Genomic DNA, 26,622 nt, shown 5'->3' on the forward strand with positions numbered 1-26,622 from the left:
TTGAATAAAATTTACACGCCTTCCCTTATAAAATCTTACCACAATAACAAGAGTAATAAGGCATAGAAAACGATTCACTACGATCAGCCAATCAGCTTCCAGCTCTACCGGGCTTCTATTAGACAGTAGATGCACGCTGGAACGTCACCGCATCAACTGTCAATCAAACTTAAAATCAATTTGAGAAAGTGCCGTTTTTTTCATTGTGACATGCTGTATTAAAAGCTCAGTTCACATCTATTGGACAGCAAATACTGAACAAAGACACAATTGCTCCAAATTTATTTTATTATCCACCAAAACCAGCCAATCAATACTTTGCACTAGCAAAAGCAACTAGTCCTGTACCCGCAACTGCCGAATCAGCCAATCACAGCCTGTCAGCTCAAATGGAGCTCAGCTTCTTTCAACAACAACAACAAACTGAGACACAGACAATTTAGCAATATTGCTCCATTCAGATATCTGTTAAATACAGTTTTCTTTTTTCTCTAATTATGTGTGCGATCGTTTATGAAAACTTTCAGGACTATTTTCCTTTATTATCCCCCTAAAGCTTCTCAGTGGAAGGTTACCTGAAAATCATTAGCAGTTCAAAGTAAATGTAGGTTTTGAAGTGGTTTTTAAAAGAAAATAATAATAAAAATTCTTATTGAAAAATAGTGCCCGTCGATGAAGGCTCTACCGTGTGGTAGTTGACCATGACTTTCGTTAGTACCCTCGCCTTCGGCTTGGGACGCATAACTCCAGTCGTGGTCAACTATGACATGGTAAAGTTGTCACTGGATGATATTGAACAGTTTCCACTGCCTGACCTTCACTCACACATCTCTCTGTGAGAATCATGTGATACAGCCAGGCAGTGCTACAAATCTATTGTCGCATTGTTCTGTCCATGAAGTCTCATCTAATTTCACTCAGTTCATTCAAGACATATTAGAAATGACTGAGATAACCACTGCCTTGTTCATAGAATCACAGTGGAATTGGATTCAATCCACCTGTTTGAGGAATTGATTCCAAAACGATCAAGATATTCTGCATGTAACCCGCTCGGGAGCAGCAGTTGGGTTTGACTGGATTTAAGTGCATACGGTTGGTTAGCCTGCTAGTACCAGCCAGTAAACCCTGAAGTACTTTTCTCAACATAGTGAATGAGAGAGCCAGTTATCCACCTGTTAGTTCAGCTTTCACTCAATTGATATTGGCAGGTGGTACATTACAGTGATTTATTACTGATTTATGCTGGACAACAAATAAACACAAATTACATTTAATAACTTAAATTTCCTAGGAAGACGGCTATCTGATTGTCTTCCTTTGAAATACAATGTTTCTCCTTTTGGAGTGATAGAGGTGTTCTGTATGGTTTATTGCATTGGAATTGCACAGTTCTTTAGTTTCCAGCAGCTGTTCCAACTCTGAAACATCCTGATTGTTCATCACCTAGGCAGAAAGCAGCACGCAAACAACACAGTGTTCTGTATTTCAAAGGGTTGTTAAAAGACTGCTTCTGTTTTTCCAACGTGGCTCTTAGTATTATAATGTCCAGTTCAACAGCTGGATGCTCTGCAAATGTGTGAGGAACTTTCTAAACAAAACAACAAGGTCTTAGAATCTGAGTGAATGGAACAACCGGATTGACTAGGGCTGTTCTAGTGAGTTATAATATCAAAGAGCCAGTCGCTTCAGCATCATTTTAATGGATATTTTCCATTTCTCTTGCTATGGTATGGTGTTTGGAATCATGCTGTGGTTCTGGTTCTGTTGCTCCAGTATCCAGATATTATCACATTTCTGTCAATCTGCCTTTACTGGGCTTGTCTAGAGAATCATAAAGGACCTTTCAAAAGTGAAGCAAATCGAAAAATCGACATACTATTCAAATGAAGTGTTACCGTACCACAAACAATACAGCCTACACATTACCAGCATTGTAGTCAAACCATAAAATCATTTTTAAAAATACAGTATGTTTGTTAATACAGTACCCAAGAGGGAGGGGGGCATTAAACACATCTAAAACACAAATCATCTTGTTAAGGATGAACAGTATAGAGCCATGTAAATTCCTAAAAGCTCTCTGGCGCTCTCTGCTGGAAAAATAAAGTATTGAGTTAACACTTAAAGTGCAGTAGAGATTGACTTTCCTCGAGTTAGCCTGCGATTTACTGTGGTACAGGGGCCCTTTTCTATGGGACCCACTGTATTCAGCTACAAACACAGCTGTGTGGCTGTGGCCCACAGAATCACTGCAAGATAGCAGAGCAACTCCGTGTGCGTGTGTGTGCTTGGTGGCTGGCGGCCATCTTGGCTCAGGTATGGAGGAACAGCCTGTGGCCAAGATGGACACTTTTGCACAGCCCTCCACTGTAAATTGGGTTTCATTGTTTAATAGGTATTTAGTTTGACTGAATAATTTAAGGGTGGAATGTTTGAGTGTGTGATTGGAAAAGTGTGGAATGTGGCCAGCTGGTGATTAAATGATTGATTGTCAATTAACCACTGGCCACATGGTATAGAAAGGGACAAAGGAATGCTTGTTTTGTGAGAGCGAGAGCAGCAGGTTGTGCTCTGTGTGTTTATACACCGAGATAGCGAAGCGTGGGTGGGGTGTACGTTGAGAGTTGTGTTTAAACCTTTATTTTGTTCCTGTTTGGTTTTTTGGGGGAATTGAAAGTGTGCAAGAAATGCTTAAATTGCATTTTCTGTGTCTGGCTCTATTGTTTCAAAAGCTGCAGACCAGCCTTGACCTTGGGGGGCTACGCCACCCCCCCCCCCCCCCCCCACCCCCCCCACCCCCACCAGTACAGTCTGATCTGAAACATGAACATACCCTGCTCAGTGGCAGCTTGACGATGTGGGATCTGTTGCTTGATATGATCCTGAAACAGGAGAATCAGAAGAAAGATTCACTATACAGCACTCTATTGGACTTTTCTATGACAATATAACGATTTTCCACTCACCACTGGAGCAGAGGGTGGGCTAAGGGGTCCAGCTTGTCCATCTGTTTCTTAATCTCCAAATACGAGCCCTGAAATAGAGGATATCAAGTCAGCCATTCAAAACAAGCCATGTGGTCAGCTGTCCAAGCCCACAGTCTGACCACACTGCTGCCTGCTAGTGAAATTCTCTAGATCTGCCGCGATCCTAGACAGAAATGTATGTGCGCACAAACAAATACATTTCTTTAATCAAGGTGTGGAAGGGTGGTGGATAATTCACTGACACACAGGACACAGAGAAGTAATTTAGGAACACCGCACAGGTGCCCAGTTTTATTATGGGAGCTTAATTTCTTTTCAGCCCGCAGAGGGCGCTGTTGTCTGTGGTCTGCCATACCAACTATGGTAGCGACAGAGCCACAACTATACCGGGGGCGGTACAGGATACAGAGTCTCAAACAAAACACTAATCAAAAGGCGAAAGGAACAGGGAAAATAAAACACAGTAAACAAAACTACAAATAAAAGGTGCTGTGCTCGGCAGCTTCACCCCAACCGTCGCTACCCACACGGCCCGGGTCTCCGTCCTACACTAGCGGCTCCCTCAGCCTGCTATACACTGTTTACCGGGGCTGCCCAAGGTTTTTCCCCGCTACCGCTAATTCTTTTATTTATTTGTTTATTTATTTTTCTTGTTGGGATTTCCATCCCCACAGCTTTTTCTCCAGCGCTTCCGCACACCTTTTATGTCTCAGAGGGCAGACCTGAGGGAACAGCAGAATGTTAACTTATAGGGCCAGCAATTCCCCCAAGACCCGCCTCTCAGCCACTCAGAGAGAAGGAAAGCCCGCACACCCACTCTCCCACCTCTCCGTGTCACTGCCATGACTGACAGGCGGATATTGACGGGCTGCTGCCCTCTCCCTGCAGCACTATGAACACATCAGAAGAGTCAGCACAGGTCTCCCCCTGTTACACAATGATAGACTTCTTATTTGTTTCTTAGTACCGGTTTTATTACCTGGTGAACACCAAGCTTTATTTCTTTTCAAAGCCACTCATAAAACTCATCATTCAAAGGGCCTCCAAACAAAGACTGCACTAATCACTTCATGGATGTCACTTATTTTAGTTGTTGCGCTATCAGTGGTGGAGCTATTCAAACAAGTCATTGCCTTGTAGTGTCTGTGGAAAGCTACCAAAGTACCAAAAAACTGTACCAGCTTGTTGTGCCTTGCAATGCCAGCTGGCATAATCTGGAATAGTGCAACACTGTTGTATTGGTACAGAAACTAAAGACATTACAATTAACTACTCTGGGTCTCAATCTCTGCTTTTGTGTCGTTTGATAGATCCATATTTGCATGTCATTGTATTTGTATTTTACATTTTAGAAACATGATCATGCCCTTAACCTTACTCAATACACAAATGCTCCTGTTGCCATCATGATCTCTGGTCTAGTCACTGGGTTTGAACTCTCACCTGTGTCATCTCCCGGATAGACATCACACTGTCCAGAGCCTTCTGCAGACGCTCATAGTTCTTCTTCTGTGGGGAGAGGAAGGAGGAGACACAGCGACTGGGTCACTAATCCACATACAGACGTGCTCAAATTTGTTGGTACCCCTCCACAAAAAACGAAGAATGCTGAATTTTCTCTGAAATAACTTGAAACTGACAAAAGTAATTGTTTATTCCATATTTAATAGAAATCAGACTTTGCTTTTGATTTTTTATTCAACATAATATTGTAAATAAGAAAACAAATGAAAATGGCATGGACAAAAATGATGGGACCACTAACCTAATATTTTGTTGCACAACCTTTAGAGGCAATCACTGCAATCAAACGTTTTCTGTAGCTCTCAATGAGACTTCTGCACCTGTTAACAGGTAGTTTGGCCCACTCTTCCTGAGCAAACTGCTCCAGCTGTCTCAGGTTTGATGGGTGCCTTCTCCAGACTGCAAGTTTCAGCTCTTTCCATAGATGTTCGATAGGATTCAGATCAGGACTCATAGAAGGCCACTTCAGAATAGTCCAATGTTTTGTTCTTATCCATTCTTGGGTGCTTTTAGCTGTGTGTTTTGGGTTATTATCCTGTTGGAGGACCCATGACCTGTGACTGAGACAGAGCTTTCTGACACTGGGCAGTACATTTCGCTCCAGAATGCCTTGATAGTCTTGAGATTTCATTGTGCCCTGCACAGATTCAAGGCACCCTGTGCCAGGCGCAGCAAAGCAGCCCCAAAACATAACCGAGCCTCCTCCATGTTTCACTGTAGGTATGGTGTTCTTTTCTTTGAAAGCTTCATTTTTTCGTCTGTGAACATAGAGCTGATGTGACTTGCCAAAAAGCTCCAGTTTTGACTCATCTGCCCAAAGGACATTCTCCCAGAAGGATTGTGGCTTGTCAATATGCATTTTAGCAAATTCCAGTCTGGCTTTTTTATGTTTTTCTGTCAAAAGTGGAGTCCTCCTGGGTCTTCTTCCATGGAGCCCACTTTCGCTCAAAAAGTGACGGATGGTGCGATCAGAAACTGACGTACCTTGGAGTTCAGCTTGTATCTCTTTGGCAGTTATCCTTGGTTCTTTTTCTACCATTCGCACGATCCTTCTGTTCACTCTGGGGTCGATTTTCCTCTTGCAGCCGTGCCCAGGGAGGTTGGCTACAGTTCCATGGACCTTAAACTTCCTAATAATATTTGCAACTGTTGTCACAGGAACATCAAGCTGCTTGGAGATGGTCTTGTAGCCTTTACCTTTACCATGCGTGTCTATTATTTTCTTTCTGATCTCCTCAGACAACTCTCTCCTTTGCTTTCTCTGGTCCATGTTCAGTGTGGTGCACACAATGATACCAAACAGCACAGTGACTACTTTTCTCCATTTAAATAGGCTGAATGACTGATTACAAGATTGGAGACATGTGTGATACTAATTAAAGAAACTAATTAGTTTGAAATATCACTATAATCCAATTATGTATTATCTTTTCTAAGGGGTACCAACAAATGTGTCCAGGCCATTTTAGAATATCTTTGTAGAATAAGCAATAATTCATCTCTTTTCACAGCTTCTTTGCTTTATTCTATGACATACCAAAGGCATGGAAGTATACATGATAAAATAGCTTTTAATTTCATCACTTTTCAGGAGGAATGAAGCATTATTTCAATGAGCTGTAAGGGTACCAACAAATTTGAGCACATCTGTATATTTCATATACTGCAGGCCAAATATACATTCTAACTGCTTCTGAAATACAGGGTGGCTTCATAATCCTAGTTATTGATTTGGGGCTTGTACAGGCACCTTGAAGTCCTCAGGCTGGTATCTGGGAGTTGACAGCACTGGCAGACTGCAGTATTTACCTTGGGATTGAAGGCCAAGGTCTTGGGGTCGTTGGGGTCGACCACAGAAGGGTAGGGCTCAAAGATGATGCTCTTCCGGGGCGACTCCAGCGCCGCTCTGCACATGGCAACTAACAGGTCAACCACCTGGAACACAAACACAGGCACACACAGGCGTGAAGCCTCTTCTAACAGATCAACCACCTGGAACACACACTCACACGCACACGCACACACACACACACACACACAGGCGTGAAGCCTCTTCTACCTGATCAACCACCTGGAACACACACACACACACACACACACACACACACACACACAGAGGCGTGAAGCCTCTTCTATCAGATCAACCACCTGGAACACACACACACACACACACAGGCATGAAGCCCATCTTGTACCAGGAATTAACGTCCGACGATACCATCTTGTCACTTTTCAGAAGTTAAGCAGGGAGGTCTCTGATGAATATCATGTGTATCAGCATATGATGTGAGGGGCCAACCAATGCCTTAGAGTGGCATTACCAAAGTAGAATGTACAGTGTTAACTGTAGAAACACTGACAGTAGTGTATGAATACGTGTATCTCATAATGTGGTCACCTCTGCTCCAGTGGCTACTTCCTCAGCTGCTCCGGACATGACCCCCAGCGTGTAGAAGGAGAAGACGCACAGCTCCCTGGTGCACACCGCTGGCTGCAGAGACACAAAAAAACATCAGAACCTTCACAAGCGATTCAGACCATCAGCACACGCCCAGGTCCTTGCAGCTGATTGATAATTCAAAACACTGTCAAAGGAGCCCCTTTGCCTTTGTATGAGGTTTACAATCCTTCTGAGTGTTTCTTATTGCAGCATCTCAATATTGTGTTTGTAAAGGTTCTTTGCTTACAGTATGAGAGTTGAGAAGCTGCTGTAGACATCTATTAGGAAGGCTAGATCAGTCAAGTGTATTTACACTAGTAAGCATCATCACCACCTAGTGCAGTTAGTTTACTGCCTGAAAAACAAAAAGGAAATCAAATGGCAGATCCCTAGATGGTGATGGCTTATTGGTGAATTTGGAACGATACAGTGCGAGAGGTCCTGATGGTATGTGTTCGTATGTTCTGTCATGCACCAGTGCTTCACATTGTTTTCATGATGGTGTCGGTACATCCTGTCAATGAGATCTGTGATCTTGATACTCCACCTTTAGCATGGATCCGTTCTGAAAGACATGCTGCTCATCACACACCACGCAGTATTCATTGAGAGTGGGGATGCGCTGCTCCGCATACTTCATAATCTACAGCGAGAGGAGGAGGGGTTGGTAAGCTAACAGTAATGTAAGAGTTTATCAGACTGAATGATTTGTAAAACCACCCGTGACCTATCCCCAGTGCGAGAGCAGCTCAGCACTAGGCCAGCCCTACCTGCACAAGGAAGCCGTACTCCAGGGTAGGGATGTTCTTGCAGTGTCCGCCCGCCTGGGATGAGAAAAACAATTCAATCAGCTGCTTCGTGGTAATCTGCGGGGGAGGCCTGGTGGCTGGAACAGACACGCTCTGATGGGTCAAGTGGAGACAAGGAGATTATGGGAGGGGTGGTAGCCACACAGCAAGGGGCTTCCCTCCTCATTGATTATGGCAGGGGTGGTAGCCACATATCAAGGGGGTTTCCCTCCTCATTGATTATGGGAGGGGTGGTAGCCACATATCAAGGGGGTTTCCCTCCTCATTGATTATGGGAGGGGTGGTAGCCACATATCAAAGCGGCTTCCCTCCTCATTGATTATGGCAGGGGTGGTAGCCACATATCAAGGGGGTTTCCCTCCTCATTGATTATGGGAGGGGTGGTAGCCACATATCAAGGGGGTTTCCCTCCTCATTGATTATGGGAGGGGTGGTAGCCACATATCAAAGCGGCTTCCCTCCTCATTGATTATGGGAGGGGTGGTAGCCACATATCAAAGCGGCTTCCCTCCTCATTGATTATGGGAGGGGTGGTAGCCACATATCAAAGCGGCTTCCCTCCTCATTGATTATGGGAGGGGTGGTAGCCACATATCAAGGGGCTTCCCTCCTCATTGATTATGGGAGGGGTGGTAGCCACATATCAAGGGGCTTCCCTCCTCATTGATTATGGGAGGGGTGGTAGCCACATATCAAGGGGGTTTCCCTCCTCATTGATTATGGGAGGGGTGGTAGCCACATATCAAGGGGGTTTCCCTCCTCATTGATTATGGGAGGGGTGGTAGCCACATATCAAAGCGGCTTCCCTCCTCATTGATTATGGGAGGGGTGGTAGCCACATATCAAAGCGGCTTCCCTCCTCATTGATTATGGGAGGGGTGGTAGCCACATATCAAAGCGGCTTCCCTCCTCATTGATTATGGGAGGGGTGGTAGCCACATATCAAGGGGCTTCCCTCCTCATTGATTATGGGAGGGGTGGTAGCCACATATCAAGGGGCTTCCCTCCTCATTGATTATGGGAGGGGTGGTAGCCACATATCAAGGGGGTTTCCCTCCTCATTGATTATGGGAGGGGTGGTAGCCACATATCAAGGGGGTTTCCCTCCTCATTGATTATGGGAGGGGTGGTAGCCACATATCAAAGCGGCTTCCCTCCTCATTGATTATGGGAGGGGTGGTAGCCACATATCAAAGCGGCTTCCATCCTCATTGATTATGGGAGGGGTGGTAGCCACATATCAAGGGGCTTCCCTCCTCATTGATTATGGGAGGGGTGGTAGCCACATATCAAGGGGCTTCCCTCCTCATTGATTATGGGAGGGGTGGTAGCCACACATCAAGGGGGCTTCCCTCCTCATTGATTATGGGAGAGGTGCTAGTCAGACAGCAAGGGGGTTCCATCCTCATTGATTATGGGGGGTTGGTAGCCAGATAGCAAAGGGGCTTCCCTCCTCATTCTAGACATACACTGTGCACATGACATAATAATATCACAAATCAATATTCTGAATGCTTTTTAATGTATAAATCCACACTTTAGTTCCAGAAATGTTCTCTGCCATCCACAGCCATTCATTATATACGTCTCAAATGTGCAGTTTTGAAAGAATCACGTGTTTTAGCAAACATTCATTTGATATCTGGTAGTACTCTAGGTTGAAGAAATCTCTGTTTGCAAGCCATGCTTTAAGACTTGCCTGCACACCCCTTCCCTAGCTTCTATCATTTCGATAACCAATCAGCTGCTTCCCCTATTGACTGGCATGCTCTCAGTAACTTGCTCTGTCTCTGAAGACACTGCTGGAGTGAAATGGCCAAAGACATGAAGCAGTAACAGACTTCCTGGAAGGTAAGTCCAGCAAACTGAGAACTTACTGTAGTACCAGATATCTGTTTAAAATGAAAATACATGTTTGAGCTTGAATAGAGAATTCCAAGTGCCAGGACTGAGCAGCCTTCATTCCATTCAAAACATGTGACAATGTGAGCTTTCAGCTCTACCAGCCCTCCTACTCTACCCTAACCCTAACCCTAACCCTAACCCTCATTCCATTACAAACATTATTATTATTATTATTATTATTATTATTATTATTATTATTATTATTATTATTATTATTATTATTATTAATTTCTTAGCAGACACCCTTATCCAGGGCGACTTACAATTGTTACAAGATACCACATTATTTTTACATACAATTACCCATATAATCACCTGGGATTGAACCCACGACCCACCGGTCAAGAGTCCAGAGCCCTAACCAGGGATGTGATGGGAAATTGAACTATTATAATGTTGATGTTACAAAAAAGCACACTGTTAGAAAAGTTAACTTATCTGAGAGACAATTAATAATTTATATAGAAAAAAAAAATCTTGTGTGGCACCCAAATATGCTCGAAATGATTTAACCGAATTATATTTCATTGTAATTGTTTTTTTTCTCTAAGAAAAAAAAAATCTGATAACACTTCATCAAATGTATATGCATTTGAACAGAGTTTCATAGGTGGGACATTTATAACATGTTTTGTTGTCCATTGGAAAAACTTATATTCAAGGACTATAGGAACATACAAATACATGTTTATCAAAGAATGTTCCACATTTTTTTAGCATTTCTACAGAACTGTTTACTGGAGAGAGCTCTGTATCACAAAATTGTATTGAGACAATATCTCAAAGGGTTAACTCTCCTGTTTAACAGTGTGACTTGCCTGGCTGCTTGGGGGGTAGCTGAAGAGCTCCCCCTTGGGGTTCTTTATGGTACAGGAGATGGAGCGGTTCATGAGCCTTGTCACACGCAGCTCCGGCACACCCAGCTTCCCCTTTAACACAGAGTCCTGGAGGAGAGGGAAACTGGGAGACCTGCCGGAGAGAGGGTGGGGGAGAGGGGGGGGGAGGGGAGAGAGGGGGAGACAGGTGAGAGGGAAAGGGTGTGAGATATGGAGGGGAGAGAGGGAGAAAGAGTGGGGGGAGAGGGGGAGAGAGAGGGGGAGAGAGATGAGGGGAAAGGGCACGAGATAGGGAGGGGAGGAAGAGAGAAGGGGAGGGGAGTGGGAGGAGATAGAGGGGGAGGGGATAGAAAGAGAGAGATACAGATTACAAAGAGAGGGGGTAAGGGGGAGGAGGAGGGGAGGGAGAAGGGTAGTGGTGGGGAGAGAAGGAGAGAGAGAGTTAGTTCAGAGTAAATAATGGTATGAAAAAGTCACACGCTAAACAGGAATACAACAGGGTACTAAAAATCAACTGAATTCTGGCTCAATACCTGAAAGACATTCCAAATATCCAGCCATGCAGATCATAAACTACAAGCACAGTGCCGGCACGAAGGAGTTTGAGGTGTACATACACACGCTTCTCTAGTCCAGGAAGCGCAATAAGGCTCAAAAGCGTGGCCACTACAGGCTTTATGGTGAGTTTATACAATTCCACATATTTAGGCTTAATTCCTGTTGGCTCAACAAGATTCCAGGTTTAACCGGGGTGTTGGGGATGGAGAGGGCTGGGTGGCAGCTACTCACTTTGGGATGGGGGAGAATATACTGAGTCCGGCTCTGAACTTCTTGATGGTGCCCCCTGCCTTGAACCAGCTGTGCCTCTTCTCCTGCTGGCTCTTCAGGAAATCATTGCTCAGGTGCTTCCACTGCTGAGAGGTGAACATGCCCAGGATCCTGCAGGAAGAGAAGTGGCGTTACCAACCAGAGCAGCCCACTCACAGTGAGCCCTACCCCTGGATTAGCTGGAAGGGGTCTAGCGACAGTACCTGGAAGAAGCAAATGTCACTACAAACATTTACTCTTTTACTTTTTAAATGCTATCTGGTATCATATTAGATCATCATGAATAGAACAATACTGATGTGTTCCTAGGAGAACCAAAGCCATTACAATCTACTACTCAGACAAAAAAATAGAAATAATAAAAATGAAGACTGCTCAGGAAGTACTATTAAACACAAAGAGAGCTGTCTTTTTTAACTTTACATCTGTCTCATCTGCTCCATGCACAGCAAGACATCTCTATACAAAATAAAATGTACCGGAATTCTGACAGATCTTTCACAGTGCTTGGTTGATTTCTTCCCGGTGATTAATAATTCTTCTGATACGCAAATGTAACTTACAGCACATTTTTTTTAAAATGCCCATTTACATCTGAAGAACCTTCTGAGGTCTTGAAAGCCAGATCTTATAACAGTTAATCTGATCAACAGTATCAGCTCTTCAAATTAGCACTATTCCCTCGATTAACACAACTATCTCTTTCTTTGAAGTTCTGTAGCTCACTAAATAAATCCCAAACCGTACCTGCTGTGCACTTCCATTCGTTATACAGGCCTCAAGTGTGCAGTTTTAAAAGAAACACATGGTTTGCGTGTTTTTATTTGAAAACAGGATAGCTGGTACTACATTTAGTTAAAGAAATCTCTGTTTGCAAGCCATGCTTTTAGTTAGATGTCAATTACTTATTTCCTGTCATAACTCAATGTGACAAGCAGGCTCTAGTGGTTACGTCAGACCAGAAAGGAGTACACAGACAGACGGTGGATGAAATGGTAAATGCGCTTGCTTGCGCCATTTTATTGTAAAATAAAAGGTTTGAACAAAACAAAACACAGGACACGGCACTTGAGGCCAAAATAAATAGACAAACAAAACGGACTAACACTTAACAAATGGTGCACAGACAGACACACAAACACGGTGAGTTTAAATAAACAAACAAGTATCGTGCTGGTCCTACCAGCATGCAATAGCAATTGTTATCTTTTTATTTAACTTTAATTCTCCTCCTCTCTCTCCCGTTCACTACTCACCGAACACCCAACCCTGAGTGAATGAAACATGCATCTATATATACTGTTGTGCTGGGATTCAATTACTAATTAATTATTCACTTGAATCCCAGCACGTGAATTAATTATGTGCAACCTCGTGCTCACATATTATATACTTTAAATGCACGTGAAGTGATGTGCAATCCCGTGCCTAAATACAATTATGCATTTTAAATAACTTGTGCTGCACACACCCATTTATATCCCGTGCAGCCAGATCTATACACCCACATTAACACACGCAACATACAACATATAACACACAAATGCACACAGGGGCGGGGCACATTGCCACACTCAACCAGCTGTCTCCTCTTATGACTGACATGCTTTCAGCCAGTAACATACTTTCACTCAGAAGACACTGCTGAGGTGAAAAGGAAGTGCAAGTGTAACAGATGACCTGAAGAAAGGCAATGAAACTGAGAACTTCCTTTAACCAAAAGTAGTACCGATATCATGTTTTAAACAGAAACCACATGTTACCTATAACATTTGTTTCTATACAAACTGCACATAATGTAACCAATGGAAGTGCATAATTTTGTTGGCTACAACTACTTTAAATAACGCGATAGACTTGGTTACTTTTTCAACTGCAGCCCCAAACTGAATCCCTCCTTGTTGGATGGCTGGAACACTTCCACTGATGGCTCTGCAATTCAAACACAAGAGATGAGCTCAGAGACCCTGATTAATCATATCAGCACACTGCAATTCAAACACAAGAGATGAGCTCAGAGACCCTGGTTAATCATATCAGCACACTGCAATTCAAACACAAGAGATGAGCTCAGAGACCCTGGTTAATCATATCAGCACACTGCAATTCAAACACAAGAGATGAGCTCAGAGACCCTGGTTAATCATATCAGCACACTGCAATTCAAACACAAGAGATGAGCTCAGAGACCCTGGTTAATCATATCAGCACACTGCAATTCAAACACAAGAGATGAGCTCAGAGACCCTGGTTAATCATATCAGCACACTGCTCTGCACTGAACTGTCTTCATCACTCTCCTCCAGACATGTGTGGAGAACGCTGCACTAGCCTGGCTACACCCTAGGCATTCTTTACTGCTGATCTAGCTTTGAAACATCTATCAACTGCTAAGATTCAGCCTCTGTCAATTTGAAATCTTGTTTAAAGAGGTTCACAAATGCCATTGCATTTCTAATTGTTTTATCTGACTGTGAGCTTGTCTGAAAATTCTTACTGGACTGAAACCTCCTTCTACTCAAATCATGAGACAAAACGGCCTTTCAATTCTCCAGCCCAAAACAAATTCAAAGCCAGATGAAGACAGATATAGCTCAAAACCCAGAGAAGCACACGTTGCATGTATACAAAGGGTATATTAGATAGAAAATTTTGAGCAGTGGTTTCCAGCAGGGAGCACCAGGTGTACCAGTAACCATGTGCAATCTTAAACGGCTGTTGTAAAACAGAGACTGAACGCATTACAACCGGTTTTCTCACTGAAAATGGGACGACATCACTTGACATGAGTTCACACAATCACCAACACAGAGCGGCTGCTATGGTTCCCCATCAGGAACTTTGAAAGTTCACAACAAATACCGCTCATCATCATTTCTCATTCTCTGTGATTCAGTGATACACAGACTGATACATTATGATTGAGGGAGTATTGTGGTTGAGGAATCATATCGTCATAAAGAACAACTGCCGGTGTGTACCAGTTGCAAGCCTGTCACGTGCCAGCACTGGTACACCTACCACAGGGGGAAAACCACTGCTTTAGAGCTATCATTGAAAAAGTAGCATTAACATTTTTAAAAAAAAGGTGTGTTCCACAATTCTAAAAGAAAAATAGATATTAAAGAATCCTATTTTTCACAGTCCTGTTGAGTGGATGGAGTCCACTGCAGCTGCCCTTGCTTACCTGGTCCATCGAGGTACTGGGACAGAGAGAAACGAAGGCGCACAATGATTGGTTCCGTTCTAATCACCTTCCATGCAGTCGCCACCTCCTCCTGAGGAGAAGAGACAGACAGTCACAGATTTGGAGGCGAAATGAAGATCAAGAACAAAAACATTAGGGATCCTCAGCAGAGCAGGCACACATTGAGACAGACAGACAATGCATGAACAATATATGCAGACAGCCGCTCACAAAGGCAGGGCATTACAAGCCAGAGTGCGCATTGTGATTTCACACCTCAGTAACTCCTAAATTCACAGTCAGGATAGGCTGAAAGGAAACTGTACAGGTACAGTACTGTGTAAGGACCCTTGACTAATTCACTGGACTCAGAATGTCCAAGATTTATTTAATAAGGAAGTCTGATAGAGAAATAATGAGGGAGGCAGGGAGAACTGATGGAGCGATATCCCAGCAGTGTGAGCATTGTAGCTGTAGTTTGCTATAGTCGGCAGGATGTGTATTAACATCAGTACTGACGGGCAGACATACAGACAGGCAGAAAGACACAATGACAAAGGGACAGAAAGAAATACAGACAGACAGACAAGTGAATGGGTAAATAGGTAGAGACAGACAGACAGATAGATATATAGATCGATCGATAGATAGATACATAGATTGATATATAGACAGATAGACAGACAGATAAACAGACAGACAGAAAGAAAGACAACGACAAAGGGACAGAAAGAAATATAGACAGACAGACAAGTGAATGGATAAATAGGTAGAGACAGATAAACAGATAGATAGATAGATAGATAGATAGATATATAGATAGATAGATAGATAGATAGATAGATAGACAGACAGACAGACAGACAGATAGATAGATAGATAGATAGATAGATAGATAGATAGATAGATAGATAGACAGACAGACAGACAGACAGACAGACAGACAGACAGACAGACAGCCCTGTCCTGCAGGTCTACTTACATCCAGGAAACTGATGTTAATTTGCAGGTCGATGTCCACATCGTCAATGGTTCCATACTCCCTATCGGTGAAAATGGTGTAGAAAACGCACAATAAATTCAGCACCTTCCCAAGAGACAGTCAGTACCAAACTACCTAGAACTTTTCAACATGTTTCAATCATTTCATAGCATAGTTTCAGAGACACTTAATAAAGGACTGATGACCCAGGCTTGATTATCATTAGCAGTCTAATCATTGGCTCCTGTTATATTGTGACAAAAAGCTTTTAGAATGACTGGGTGAGAAATGTGTTCAGCATTTTACAGCCAAAAACAGGTGTGAAAGGTGACTACCACCCTTAGAAAAGTTTCCCACAGTAAATGTGCACATTAATGTATCAGTTTTCCTGATGCCACGGTTATACTGCAGTATACATTGTCCATAGTTTACCCTGGTTGGACATGTTTTTAATATGTTTTACTATACCGTTAGGCTTTACAATGCTTACTTATGCTTCACTATACTTTATTAAACTGCTGTGCTTTTACTGTGGATCACTATTCTAAGGCATGACTGGCACAACATTCAATGTGATACCATTCTCAGCACACAGTATGCCAGTGTTTGGCAATAAAAAGAGTTTCTATAAAGCCCTTGTTAATTTGTCCAGTGTCGCCTCTCACCTGACAGAGAGGGCAGTGTCAGTGTAGATCTCCTTCACGGCCTCGATGTCCGCGTCCAGCTGGGGATGTCTGTACAGGTCTGCAGCACAGCTCCCCTATGAACACAGCACACAGGCAATGAGGCCAACACTGCTCCCTGCAAACACAGGACAGGCAGTGAGGCCAACACTGCTCCCTGTGAACACAGCACACGGGCAGTGAGGCCAACACTGCTCCCTGTGAAAACAGCACACAGGCAGTGAGGCCAACACTGCTCCCCTACAAACACAGCACACAGGCAGTGAGGCCAATACTGCTCCCTGTGAACACAGCACACAGGCAGTGAGCCCAACACTGCTCCCTGTGAACACAGTGCACAGGCAGTGAGACCAGCACTGCTCCCTGTGAACACAGCACACAGGCAGTGAGGCCAACACTGCTCCCCATGAACACAGCGCACAGGCAGTGAGGCCAACACTGCTCCCCATGAACACAGCACACAGGCAGTGAGCCCAACACTGCTCCCCATGAACACAGCACACAGGCAGTGAAGCCAACACTGCTCCCCATGAACATAGGGCACAGGCAGTGAGGCCAACACTGCTCCCCATGAACACAGCACACAGGCAGTGAGGCCAAAACTGCTCCCTGTGAACACAGCACACAGGCAGTGAGTGAGGCCAACACTGCTCCCCGTGAACACAGCACACAGGCAGTGATGCCAACACTGCTCCCTGTGAACACAGCACACAGGCAGTGAGTGAGGCCAACACTGCTCCCCGTGAACACAGCACACAGGCAGTGAGGCCAAAACTGCTCCCTGTGAACACAGCACACATGCAGTGAGGCCAACACTGCTCCCCATGAACACAGCACACAGGCAGTGAGTGAGGCCAACACTGCTCCCCGTGAACACAGCACACAGGCAGTGAAGCCAACACTGCTCCCCGTGAACACAGGGCACAGGCAGTGAGGCCAACACTGCTCCCCATGAACACAGCACACAGGCAGTGAGGCCAAAACTGCTCCCTGTGAACACAGCACACAGGCAGTGAGTGAGGCCAACACTGCTCCCCGTGAACACAGCACACAGGCAGTGAGGCCAAAACTGCTCTCCATGAACACAGCGCACATGCAGCAAGGCCAACACTGCTCCCCGTGAACACAGCACACAGGCAGTGAGGCCAAAACTGCTCCCTGTGAACACAGCACACAGGCAGTGAGTGAGGCCAACACTGCTCCCCATGAACACAGCACACAGGCAGTGAGGCCAACACTGCTCCCCGTGAACACAGCACACAGGCAGTGATGCCAACACTGCTCCCTGTGAACACAGCAAACGGGCAGTGAGGCCAACACTGCTCCCCTGTGAACACAGCACACAGGCAGTGAGGCCAACACTGCTCCCTGTGAACACAGGGCACAGGCAATGAAGCTAACACTGCTCCCCATGAACACAGCACACAGGCAGTGAGGCCAAAACTGCTCCCCATGAACACAGCACACAGGCAGTGAGGCCAATACTGCTCCCTGTGAACACAGGGCACAGGCAGTGAGGCCAACACTGCTCCCTGTGAACACAGGGCACAGGCAATGAAGCTAACACTGCTCCCCATGAACACAGCGCACAGGCAGTGAGGCCAATACTGCTCCCTGTGAACACAGCACACAGGCAGTGAGGCCAACACTGCTCCCTGTGAACACAGGGCACAGGAAGTGAGGCCAACACTGCTCCCCATGAACACAGCGCACAGGCAGTGAGGCCAGCACTGCTCCCTGTGAACACAGCTCACAGGCAGTGAGGCCAACACTGCTCCCCATGAACACAGCGCACAGGCAGTGAGACCAGCACTGCTCCCTGTGAACACAGGGCACAGGAAGTGAGGCCAACACTGCTCCCCATGAACACAGCGCACAGGCAGTGAGACCAGCACTGCTCCCTGTGAACAAAGCACACAGGAAGTGAGGCCAACACTGCTCCCCATGAACACAGCGCACAGGCAGTGAGACCAACACTGCTCCCCATGAACACAGCACACAGGCAGTGAGGCCAACACTGCTCCCCTGCAAACACAGCACACAGGCAGTGAAGCCAACACTGCTCCCTATGAACACAGCGCAAAGGCAGTGAGGCCAACGCTGCTCCCCATGAACACAGCACACATGTAGTGAGGCCAACACTGCTCCTTGTGAACACAGCACACAGGCATTGAGGCCAACACTGCTCCCCATGAACACAGCGCACAGGCAGTGAGTAATGCCAACACTGCTCCCTGTGAACACAACTCACAGGAAGTGAAGCTAACACTGCTCCCCATGAACACAGCACACAGGCAGTGAGGCCAACACTGCTCCCCATGAACACAGCACACATGCAATGAGGCCAACACTGCTCCCTGTGAACACAGCTCACAGGAAGTGAAGCCAACACTGCAGTAGCAGCAGGTCAGGTTTATTAGACAGGGATAGTGAATGCAGTTACAGCAGGTCAGGTTTATTAGACAGGGATAGTGAATGCAGTGACAGCAGGTCAGGTTTAGGAATGATTTTGTTTGCTCCAGCAAGCTCATGGATTGAAGTGCTGAGGGCTCTACCTGGATTCCGTACAGGAACTCCGAGTCATTGTCTCCATCGGAATCCTCGTCGGTCCAGTACTGGCCTTTAATGTCCTGCAGACATAGAGATTGACAGGATAGCCTCAGCATTGAGAATGCGAGCAAGCCAACACCCTCACATTAACCTGCGGCACTCAATCTGCAGGAGAAAGGGTTACAACAGGGGAGAGGTTTGTACACTACTGAGGAAAGAGTCAAGCAAACCAACAGAGCCCTGTCCTGCTTCAGGGTTCAGTCTGACAGGAATTGAAGTTCAGTTAGAAAGGTTGGGATTAAGCAGTTTCTTATAAAAGTTTACCACAGTGCATTGACAGTTTTCTCGTGTTTTTTTCCATGTTTATACTGAGCATTTAGTTTTGCTGTTTTTTTAAATATTCTTTCCCATACCTCTCAGGGCGGTACAATGCTTTTTACTGTGCTTTGTTACACTTTGCTGTGCTTTTACTGTGGGGAACTTTTATCAGAGCTGCCTCCAGAAGTGACCCGTCCTTGGAGTTTCATCATTCCACACAGCAATACTAAAACAAGAAGCAACTTCAGGCTACTCACAGTCCCTAAATGCACTCACAGCCCCTAAAAGTCTCTTTATTGAGTGCATTTTTACTATCTCAATTTATACATATATATATATATATATATATATATATATATATATATATATATATATATATATATATATATATATATATGACGATTTGGAAGTAAATAGCTTTGAGCACCTAGCCTTTTTCAGAAAGGAAAAAACAATTACTTAGTCCAAAACATGCAAGAAACATGGGTATGAGTTTGAAATATGAACAGTTAACAAATGTTTTCTTTTTGTTTAGATTCACTTGTTTTTTGTTCAGTCATTACATTCTCGTGACTTTTCAAGAACTCCAGTGTTGTGGGTGGGGGCAGGTTAACGGTTCCACTCTGGTGTACCTGGAGGTTACACGTGATTCTGAGAGCTCTGCTTGAGGATTACACGTGATTCAGAGAGCTCTGCTTGAGGGTTACTCGTGATTCTGAGAGCTCTGCTTGAGGGTTACTCGTGATTCTGAGAGCTCTGCTTGAGGGTTACTCGTGATTCTGAGAGCTCTGCTTGAGGGTTACTCGTGATTCTGAGAGCTCTGCTTGAGGGTTACACGTGATTCTGAGAGCTCTGCTTGAGGGTTACACGTGATTCGGAGAGCTATGCTTGGAGGTTACACGTGATTCAGAGAGCTCTGCTTTGAGGTTACATGTGATTCAGAGGGCTCTGCTTGAGGGTTATATGTGATTCTGAGAGCTCTGCTTGAGGATTACACGTGATTCTGAGAGCTCTGCTTGAGGGTTACACGTGATTCAGCGAGCTCTGCTTGAGGGTTACACGTGATTCTGAGAGCTATGCTTGAGGATTATACGTGATTCTGAGAGCTCTGCTTGAGGGTTACACGTGATTCAGAGAGCTCTGCTTGAGGATTACATGTGATTCTGAGAGCTCTGCTTGAGGATTACACGTGATTCAGAGAGCTCTGCTTGAGGGTTACACGTGATTCAGAGAGCTCTGCTTGAGGGTTACACGTGATTCTGAGAGCTCTGCTTGAGGGTTACATGTGATTCGGAGAGCTCTGCTTGAGGGTTACACGTGATTCGGAGAGCTCTGTTTGAGGGTTACACATGATTCTGAGAGCTCTGCTTGAGGGTTACACGTGTTTCAGAGAGCTCTGCCTGAGGATTACACATGATTCAGAGAGCTCTGTTTGAGGGTTACACATGATTCAGAGAGCTGTGCTTGAGGGTTACACGTGATTCAAAGAGCTCTGCTTGAGGGTTACACGTGATTCTGAGAGCTCTGCTTGAGGGTTACTCGTGATTCTGAGAGCTCTGCTTCAGGGTTACTCGTGATTCTGAGAGCTCTGCTTGAGGGTTACTTGTGATTCTGAGAGCTCTGCTTCAGGGTTACTCGTGATTCTGAGAGCTCTGCTTGAGGGTTACGTGATTCTGAGAGCTCTGCTTGAGGGATACACATGATTCTAAGAGCTCTGCTTGAGGGTTACACGTGATTCTGAGAGCTCTGCTTGAGGGTTACACGTGATTCTGAGAGCTCTGCTTGAGGGTTACACGTGATTCTGAGAGCTCTGCTTGAGGGATACACATGATTCTAAGAGCTCTGCTTGAGGGTTACACATGATTCAGAGAGCTCTGCTTGAGGGTTACACGTGATTCTGAGAGCTCTGCTTGAGGGTTACACGTGATTCTGAGAGCTCTGCTTGAGGGTTACGTGATTCTGAGAGCTCTGCTTGAGGGATACACATGATTCTAAGAGCTCTGCTTTAGGGTTACACGTGATTCTGAGAGCTCTGCTTGAGGGTTACACATGATTCAGAGAGCTCTGCTTGAGGGTTACACGTGATTCTGAGAGCTCTGCTTGAGGGATACACATGATTCTAAGAGCTCTGCTTGAGGGTTACACATGATTCAGAGAGCTCTGCTTGAGGGTTACACGTGATTCTGAGAGCTCTGCTTGAGGGTTACACGTGATTCTGAGAGCTCTGCTTGAGGGTTACGTGATTCTGAGAGCTCTGCTTGAGGGATACACATGATTCTAAGAGCTCTGCTTGAGGGTTACACGTGATTCTGAGAGCTCTGCTTGAGGGTTACACGTGATTCAGAGAGCTCTGCTTGAGGGTTACACATGATTCTAAGAGCTCTGCTTGAGGGTTACACGTGATTCTGAGAGCTCTGCTTGAGGGTTACACGTGATTCAGAGAGCTCTGCTTGAGGGTTACACGTGATTCGGAGAGCTCTGCTTGAGGGTTACACGTGATTCGGAGAGCTCTGTTTGAGGGTTACACATGATTCAGAGAGCTCTGCCTGAGGATTACACATGATTCAGAGAGCTCTGTTTGAGGGTTACACATGATTCAGAGAGCTGTGCTTAGAGGTTACATGTGATTCTGAGAGCTCTGCCTGAGGATTACACATGATTCAGAGAGCTCTGTTTGAGGGTTACACATGATTCAGAGAGCTGCGCTTAAAAGATACACATGATTCTGAGAGTTCTGCTTGGAGGTTACACACAATTCAGAGAGCTGTGCTTGAGGGTTACAAACGATTCAGAGAGCTCTGCTCTGCAGAGAGCTCTACTGAACCCACAGGGGGCTTTAGAAAGTCACAAGGATGTGGTGACAAATAGGAAATGATAACTGACATCTGTATGCCCACATCAGGTTACTTTTTAAGAGTTTTTTTTTATCTCTGGGTTTTTTACTTCACTGGGTGCGTTTTTCCTTTCTGAAAGTGAAAATCTGGAGTAAAGAGCTTTGCGAATCTAGCCTGAAGTGTATAGCGATTATAGTATAAAAATGAAGTCAGAGCCTGGGACTGGAAGTGTTAATCAATGGGCTTGGCTTTCATTCCAGGTTTGGTTCAGTGTAACTGGTGCTCAGATTGGGTTCTATGTGTGGGTTAAGGTACCACTAATGGCAGGGCACAATACAGCCTTTTTTGGCTACTGGAAGCCATTTTAGTAGTACAGTATTTCATGTTAGATTTCAAAATATTACATTTTTCAATTTTTGTCAGTTTTTGTTAATTATATGGAGAACAACAAAGTGGTATGTAATTAAATATGTTAACGTAACATTATTCAGCAGGTTTCATTTGACTTTATGAAGCAAAAATTGGGTGATACTGGTACCTATCTACAATTTCCTATGCTGTAGGGCACTTGCTCTGATTGGAGCTAGTCCACTGACTGACTTACTGCACAACAGGTTATTTCAAAGGTACACAAAGCCAGCAGCCAATTGTAATCTAATGTGTTGCATTTAAATCTGAATATTCGGTTTACAAAAAAAAAAAAAAATACAAAAATGAAGGTAGGCTTGGTTCCATTTTAGATGGTTGTCTTTATGGACCATTTTGAAACACAAGCATTCACTGCCCTTAATAACATCCTCATCCACAAACAAACCATTGGTAAACAACAAGTTACAAAACTGTAAATGACCATTTTACATAAACAGAACCTGGTCCCCATGCTTACCATTTCATAGGTGTTGCTGAGACAGGACTAGGCTGCTCCCGTCCATTCCGGCTACAATGGGTGAAGAGTAGGACAGCAATCCAGGAAATTTGCAGGCCTCACATCAGATGCTAGGCTCCAGTCTTTGCTGTTTCCGTGGCAACCTCTGCTTCACAGCAACTGCCTTAGTCAATTAACATGAGAAAAGAGAGTCCTATAAATAAATACTATCAGCAGCACAGTACAAAGGCTGACAGTGAATTCAGAAGGCAGAAACAATGGAAGATGGTAGGAGGACTCAGTGGATGAATATAAGAAAATGCATTGACACAGGAACACCTGTGTCCTCATCCTAGACCCAAGATAAACGTATTGGTTGAGACGCTGTCAGCACCAGTTACTATCCTCTGTGTGTGCCTGGATTAAGTATTACAGTACAGTCAAAACCGCTCAATATCACTGCTCTTAATGTCCACATTGCTTATCATCACCACATTGAAATGTCCTGGATTTGCCCCAGCCTTCACCAAACCTTTATCAAACAATCCTAGCTTCCTACAGACACTTAGGATGAGCTATCAGTTTGATGCACCTATTAATAACCTTTCAAGTCCTGTGCGATGATTCACAGATTATGGGTTAGTTCAATGCTTACTTTTACTTTTTCGAGTCTTCTTGCCAATACTGACACATCAGCACCACATCAGTGCAGAAGACCAGTATCCCAGTTAGAGCAATCCCAGAACAGGACCAGGCCATGCCAAATCGAGTTCAGTTTCCTAAGTGATGGAACCCCAGTCCTGGTATCTCAGTGCTACAGTATATATAATACCTGTTGAAAGTGGGTCACCTCATTGTTTTGACACATCACTGAATTTAGATATGCTGGCTCTGTAAGATGTTATATAAACGCACACTGCATCGTGTCTGACCTGCCCAGTCTCTCACACTTGGCTTGCCAATTTCAGGCTGAAATATTGTGCCTCTTCAGAAAACATTCTTAGCCCATTTATTTCAATGAAACTAGCAACAGTCTCATTTCAAACCTTACTGGCATTCATATAATATTGTACTGAAAAGAATTAATTAAATTGTGTTGCGGTTTAACGCTATGTTAGCACAGCTGGTGTTGACAATACAAATAAAGTGGAATTCAGTGTACGCTGTTAAAATCTTAAACAAAACTCAAAACAGGGTTATTAGCATGAAGTATTCAATGAATAAAATGCTTTTCTTTTTAAAGAAGTGATTTAAACGGAATGTTTTTTTTTATTTTATTTGTTATAGCGCAAATTAGAAAAAGAGAACCAGACCCCTCCTGCTGTGAGTGTCTGTGTGGAAATATATCCCAATTAAACAGGTTTGTTATCATTGAAGCGCATTTGTGAACCCCAAAACAATCTACACATCAACATGGAGCTATGTTAATGTAAGAAACAATATCAAAAACCACCAAGCCTCAATGGGCAATATCAAAGTGCTGCCTATAGAGGGTGGCTTTACATACACTTATTTCTTCCCATCCCCATTTTCAAGATATTTCATTATTATTATCTGTAGTTTGTTTATATTGCTATGGTTCTGCTTCTGCTTCTGAAAAGACTCTTGAATGGGGAATAAAAAAATAAAAACAGGTGGCTTGAACAATGACCCTCTACTACTATGACTTTGTGTCGAGGTGTTCCATTTACTAAGGCACAGTTGCCTTATTTGGGGACAGAAATGATAGTTGTGCTAATAGGAGACTTTTCAGAAGCTGTGGTTAAAGGAGGACTTTATTGGTGGTGGTGAAAAATGATCAAAGTTGCCCCGGACATTGACAATTATACAAAACAGACATACAGTGCAATAGGAGAAGAGATGGGCAAGAAGTCAAATATTCAGAACATGTAGATAAATATATATACTAACCAACACTGTGTATATAGGTGGTCAGTCTATTCATAATACAAGTGTGACTGTATATTGCTAATCCAATCTGTTTATTCAGGTACAGCCATTCGACTAAACCTGACCACGAGCTATGGTGCTGATCTGCCATTCCATGCAGGTATCCGGAGTCTCTGATAGCTGGCTGGTGTTCTAGCCCTGCTAGGTTCTTTGCATGCCAGCTTCATCCCTGATAGCAGTGTTTGACTCCTCTGATTCAACACAAAGTCCCTGTTCGGTGTGAGCTCCGATTCTCACCCCCCTGCTGTCCAGTCCCCCCTGGAATTTCACCCCAGTGTGTTGTCAGTAAGCACCCACTTACCTCCTCAAGCCCCGGGACACAATTACATGTGACAGCTCAATTCCTGCTTGTGCGAATAAACCCAGCCATTTTGTTGCAGCACAATACAACTCTCCAGTCTTGCAATAGTAACGCAAAATGAAAATAAATATAAAATCCTGTTGTTTGGTAAACACTCCATTAAAAAAATAACTATTGCTGCACAGACCCTCCCATTCTACAAATAAACAACGAGCTGCATTTCCAATCGTCCCTGCTCTTCATCTCCCTTCTCTTCCAATGAAGGTAGGCCCAGGCACACCTCTTTATTCAGGGATCTGCCTTCCTGGCTCACCTATGGATCATCATCAATGGACGACAAAGCAGGCATCCTCTCCCCATCCCACACTTACCAACTCAGAAGGTGCCAGATGAATAGAGGAGATTGTCTGTGTTTATTCTTCAATCACCAAGACCTAGCACCTTGCTTTGTTCAACTACTCTTCTCCAGAAGCAGGGATATTTCTCTCTCTCTCTCTCTCTCTCTCTCTCTCTCTCGCTAGCTTGCGCAGTGTTTTATCTATCGCAGATCTCCAGTCCTTCTGCCTTCTTATTTTGCCTGACAACACAGCCTGGTGTGCACATGCTCAGTGTGGCTAGGCTCCTGGTCACGTGACTTCCAGCTGACAGAGCCTGTAGACTGGAGAGAGCAGAGCTGAGAGGAGAGGATGAGAGGGTTTTTAAAAAGGGGTATTCATATTAGAGGTTTGTATCAAGGGGAATTTATTGAACGGTTTATGCAGTAGCTGTTACTAAAATAACAGAAGTTCAATTCAAATAATAAAGTAAACACTATATATAAAATATAACATCTTAAAAACCTCAGGGTCTATTCAATGAAACTGCAGCACATCTAATAACACTGTTGTTTAAATCATGAAGAGGACCCTTCCTAGTGTTAGAACTGCAGTAGCCATACAGTCAGTATCCTGAGCCATGTATAGCTCATTCAGCTCCACTGCATCTCTCTTTAAAGGGTTGCAATGACTTTTAAAGGACTGCATGGTCTGGTCTTGGGTAGAAGCAAGTAGAAGAATTCAGCATATTAAAACATACTTTGTGTTACATGAGCAGAAAACTACTTTTCTGTTTTGTTGCAGGGCTCAGTGTAGTTCCTGCTATCTCATGTTTTTCTGTAGAGCTGGGTTTTGCTATAGGGCTCAGTGTAGTTCCTGCTATCTCATGTTTTTCTGTAGAGCTGGGTTTTGTTGCAGGGCTCAGTGTAGTTGCTGCTATCTCATGTTTTTCTGTAGTGCTAGGTTTTGCTACAGGGCTCAGTGTAGTTGCTGCTATCTCATGTTTTTCTGTAGTGCTGGGTTTTGCTACAGGGCTCAGTGTAGTTGCTGCTATCTAGTCCTCTTTTTAGATCATTGTTTTCTGTGGTGCTGGGTTTTGTTGCAGAGCTCCATTTTGTGCAGCTCTGCACTAATACACTGTTAGACAAAGCAGCTGGAATGCATTTGCAGAAACACCTGTCTTTGCTATTATATTCCAAGTGTAATGTACACGTTTCCTGAATGTTGTCAGGCTGACTGCACCTGCTCTAGAACAGGCTTGGCACACTGCTTGTTCTCTCGTGCTGCTGCAGTGTACTGTATGAGA

General features: G+C 44.3%; 1 protein-coding gene across 4 annotated transcripts in view; it reads right to left on the reverse strand.

Moving 5' to 3' along the window:
• LOC117429240 (protein mono-ADP-ribosyltransferase PARP6) overlaps positions 1 to 25,701 on the reverse strand; it is a 50,402-nt gene extending 24,701 nt beyond the window's left edge. Inside the window, exons 1-16 of one of the 4 annotated variants that reach the window (XM_058998416.1) lie at positions 25,374 to 25,701; positions 22,773 to 22,931; positions 18,740 to 18,899; positions 16,167 to 16,261; positions 15,502 to 15,562; positions 14,520 to 14,610; positions 13,198 to 13,264; positions 11,294 to 11,443; positions 10,487 to 10,637; positions 7,725 to 7,856; positions 7,502 to 7,597; positions 6,913 to 7,005; positions 6,324 to 6,449; positions 4,434 to 4,499; positions 2,970 to 3,037; positions 2,837 to 2,885 (exon numbers count right to left, since the gene is read on the reverse strand). In XM_058998416.1, coding sequence (XP_058854399.1) covers positions 2,837 to 2,885; positions 2,970 to 3,037; positions 4,434 to 4,499; positions 6,324 to 6,449; positions 6,913 to 7,005; positions 7,502 to 7,597; positions 7,725 to 7,856; positions 10,487 to 10,637; positions 11,294 to 11,443; positions 13,198 to 13,264; positions 14,520 to 14,610; positions 15,502 to 15,562; positions 16,167 to 16,261; positions 18,740 to 18,850 — 1,356 coding nt within the window. In that variant the 5' untranslated portion in view covers positions 18,851 to 18,899; positions 22,773 to 22,931; positions 25,374 to 25,701. Of the gene's footprint in view, positions 1 to 2,836; positions 2,886 to 2,969; positions 3,038 to 4,433; positions 4,500 to 6,323; positions 6,450 to 6,912; positions 7,006 to 7,501; positions 7,598 to 7,724; positions 7,857 to 10,486; positions 10,638 to 11,293; positions 11,444 to 13,197; positions 13,265 to 14,519; positions 14,611 to 15,501; positions 15,563 to 16,166; positions 16,262 to 18,739; positions 18,900 to 22,772; positions 22,936 to 25,373 lie in introns of all 4 variants that reach the window. The other 3 variants (XM_058998417.1, XM_058998415.1, XM_058998418.1) reach the window with 3 other exon arrangements.
• Positions 25,702 to 26,622: the final 921 nt, after the last annotated feature.

Source organism: Acipenser ruthenus, chromosome 24, assembly GCF_902713425.1.
Source record: "Acipenser ruthenus chromosome 24, fAciRut3.2 maternal haplotype, whole genome shotgun sequence".
In the NCBI taxonomy this organism is placed as follows: domain Eukaryota; kingdom Metazoa; phylum Chordata; class Actinopteri; order Acipenseriformes; family Acipenseridae; genus Acipenser; species Acipenser ruthenus.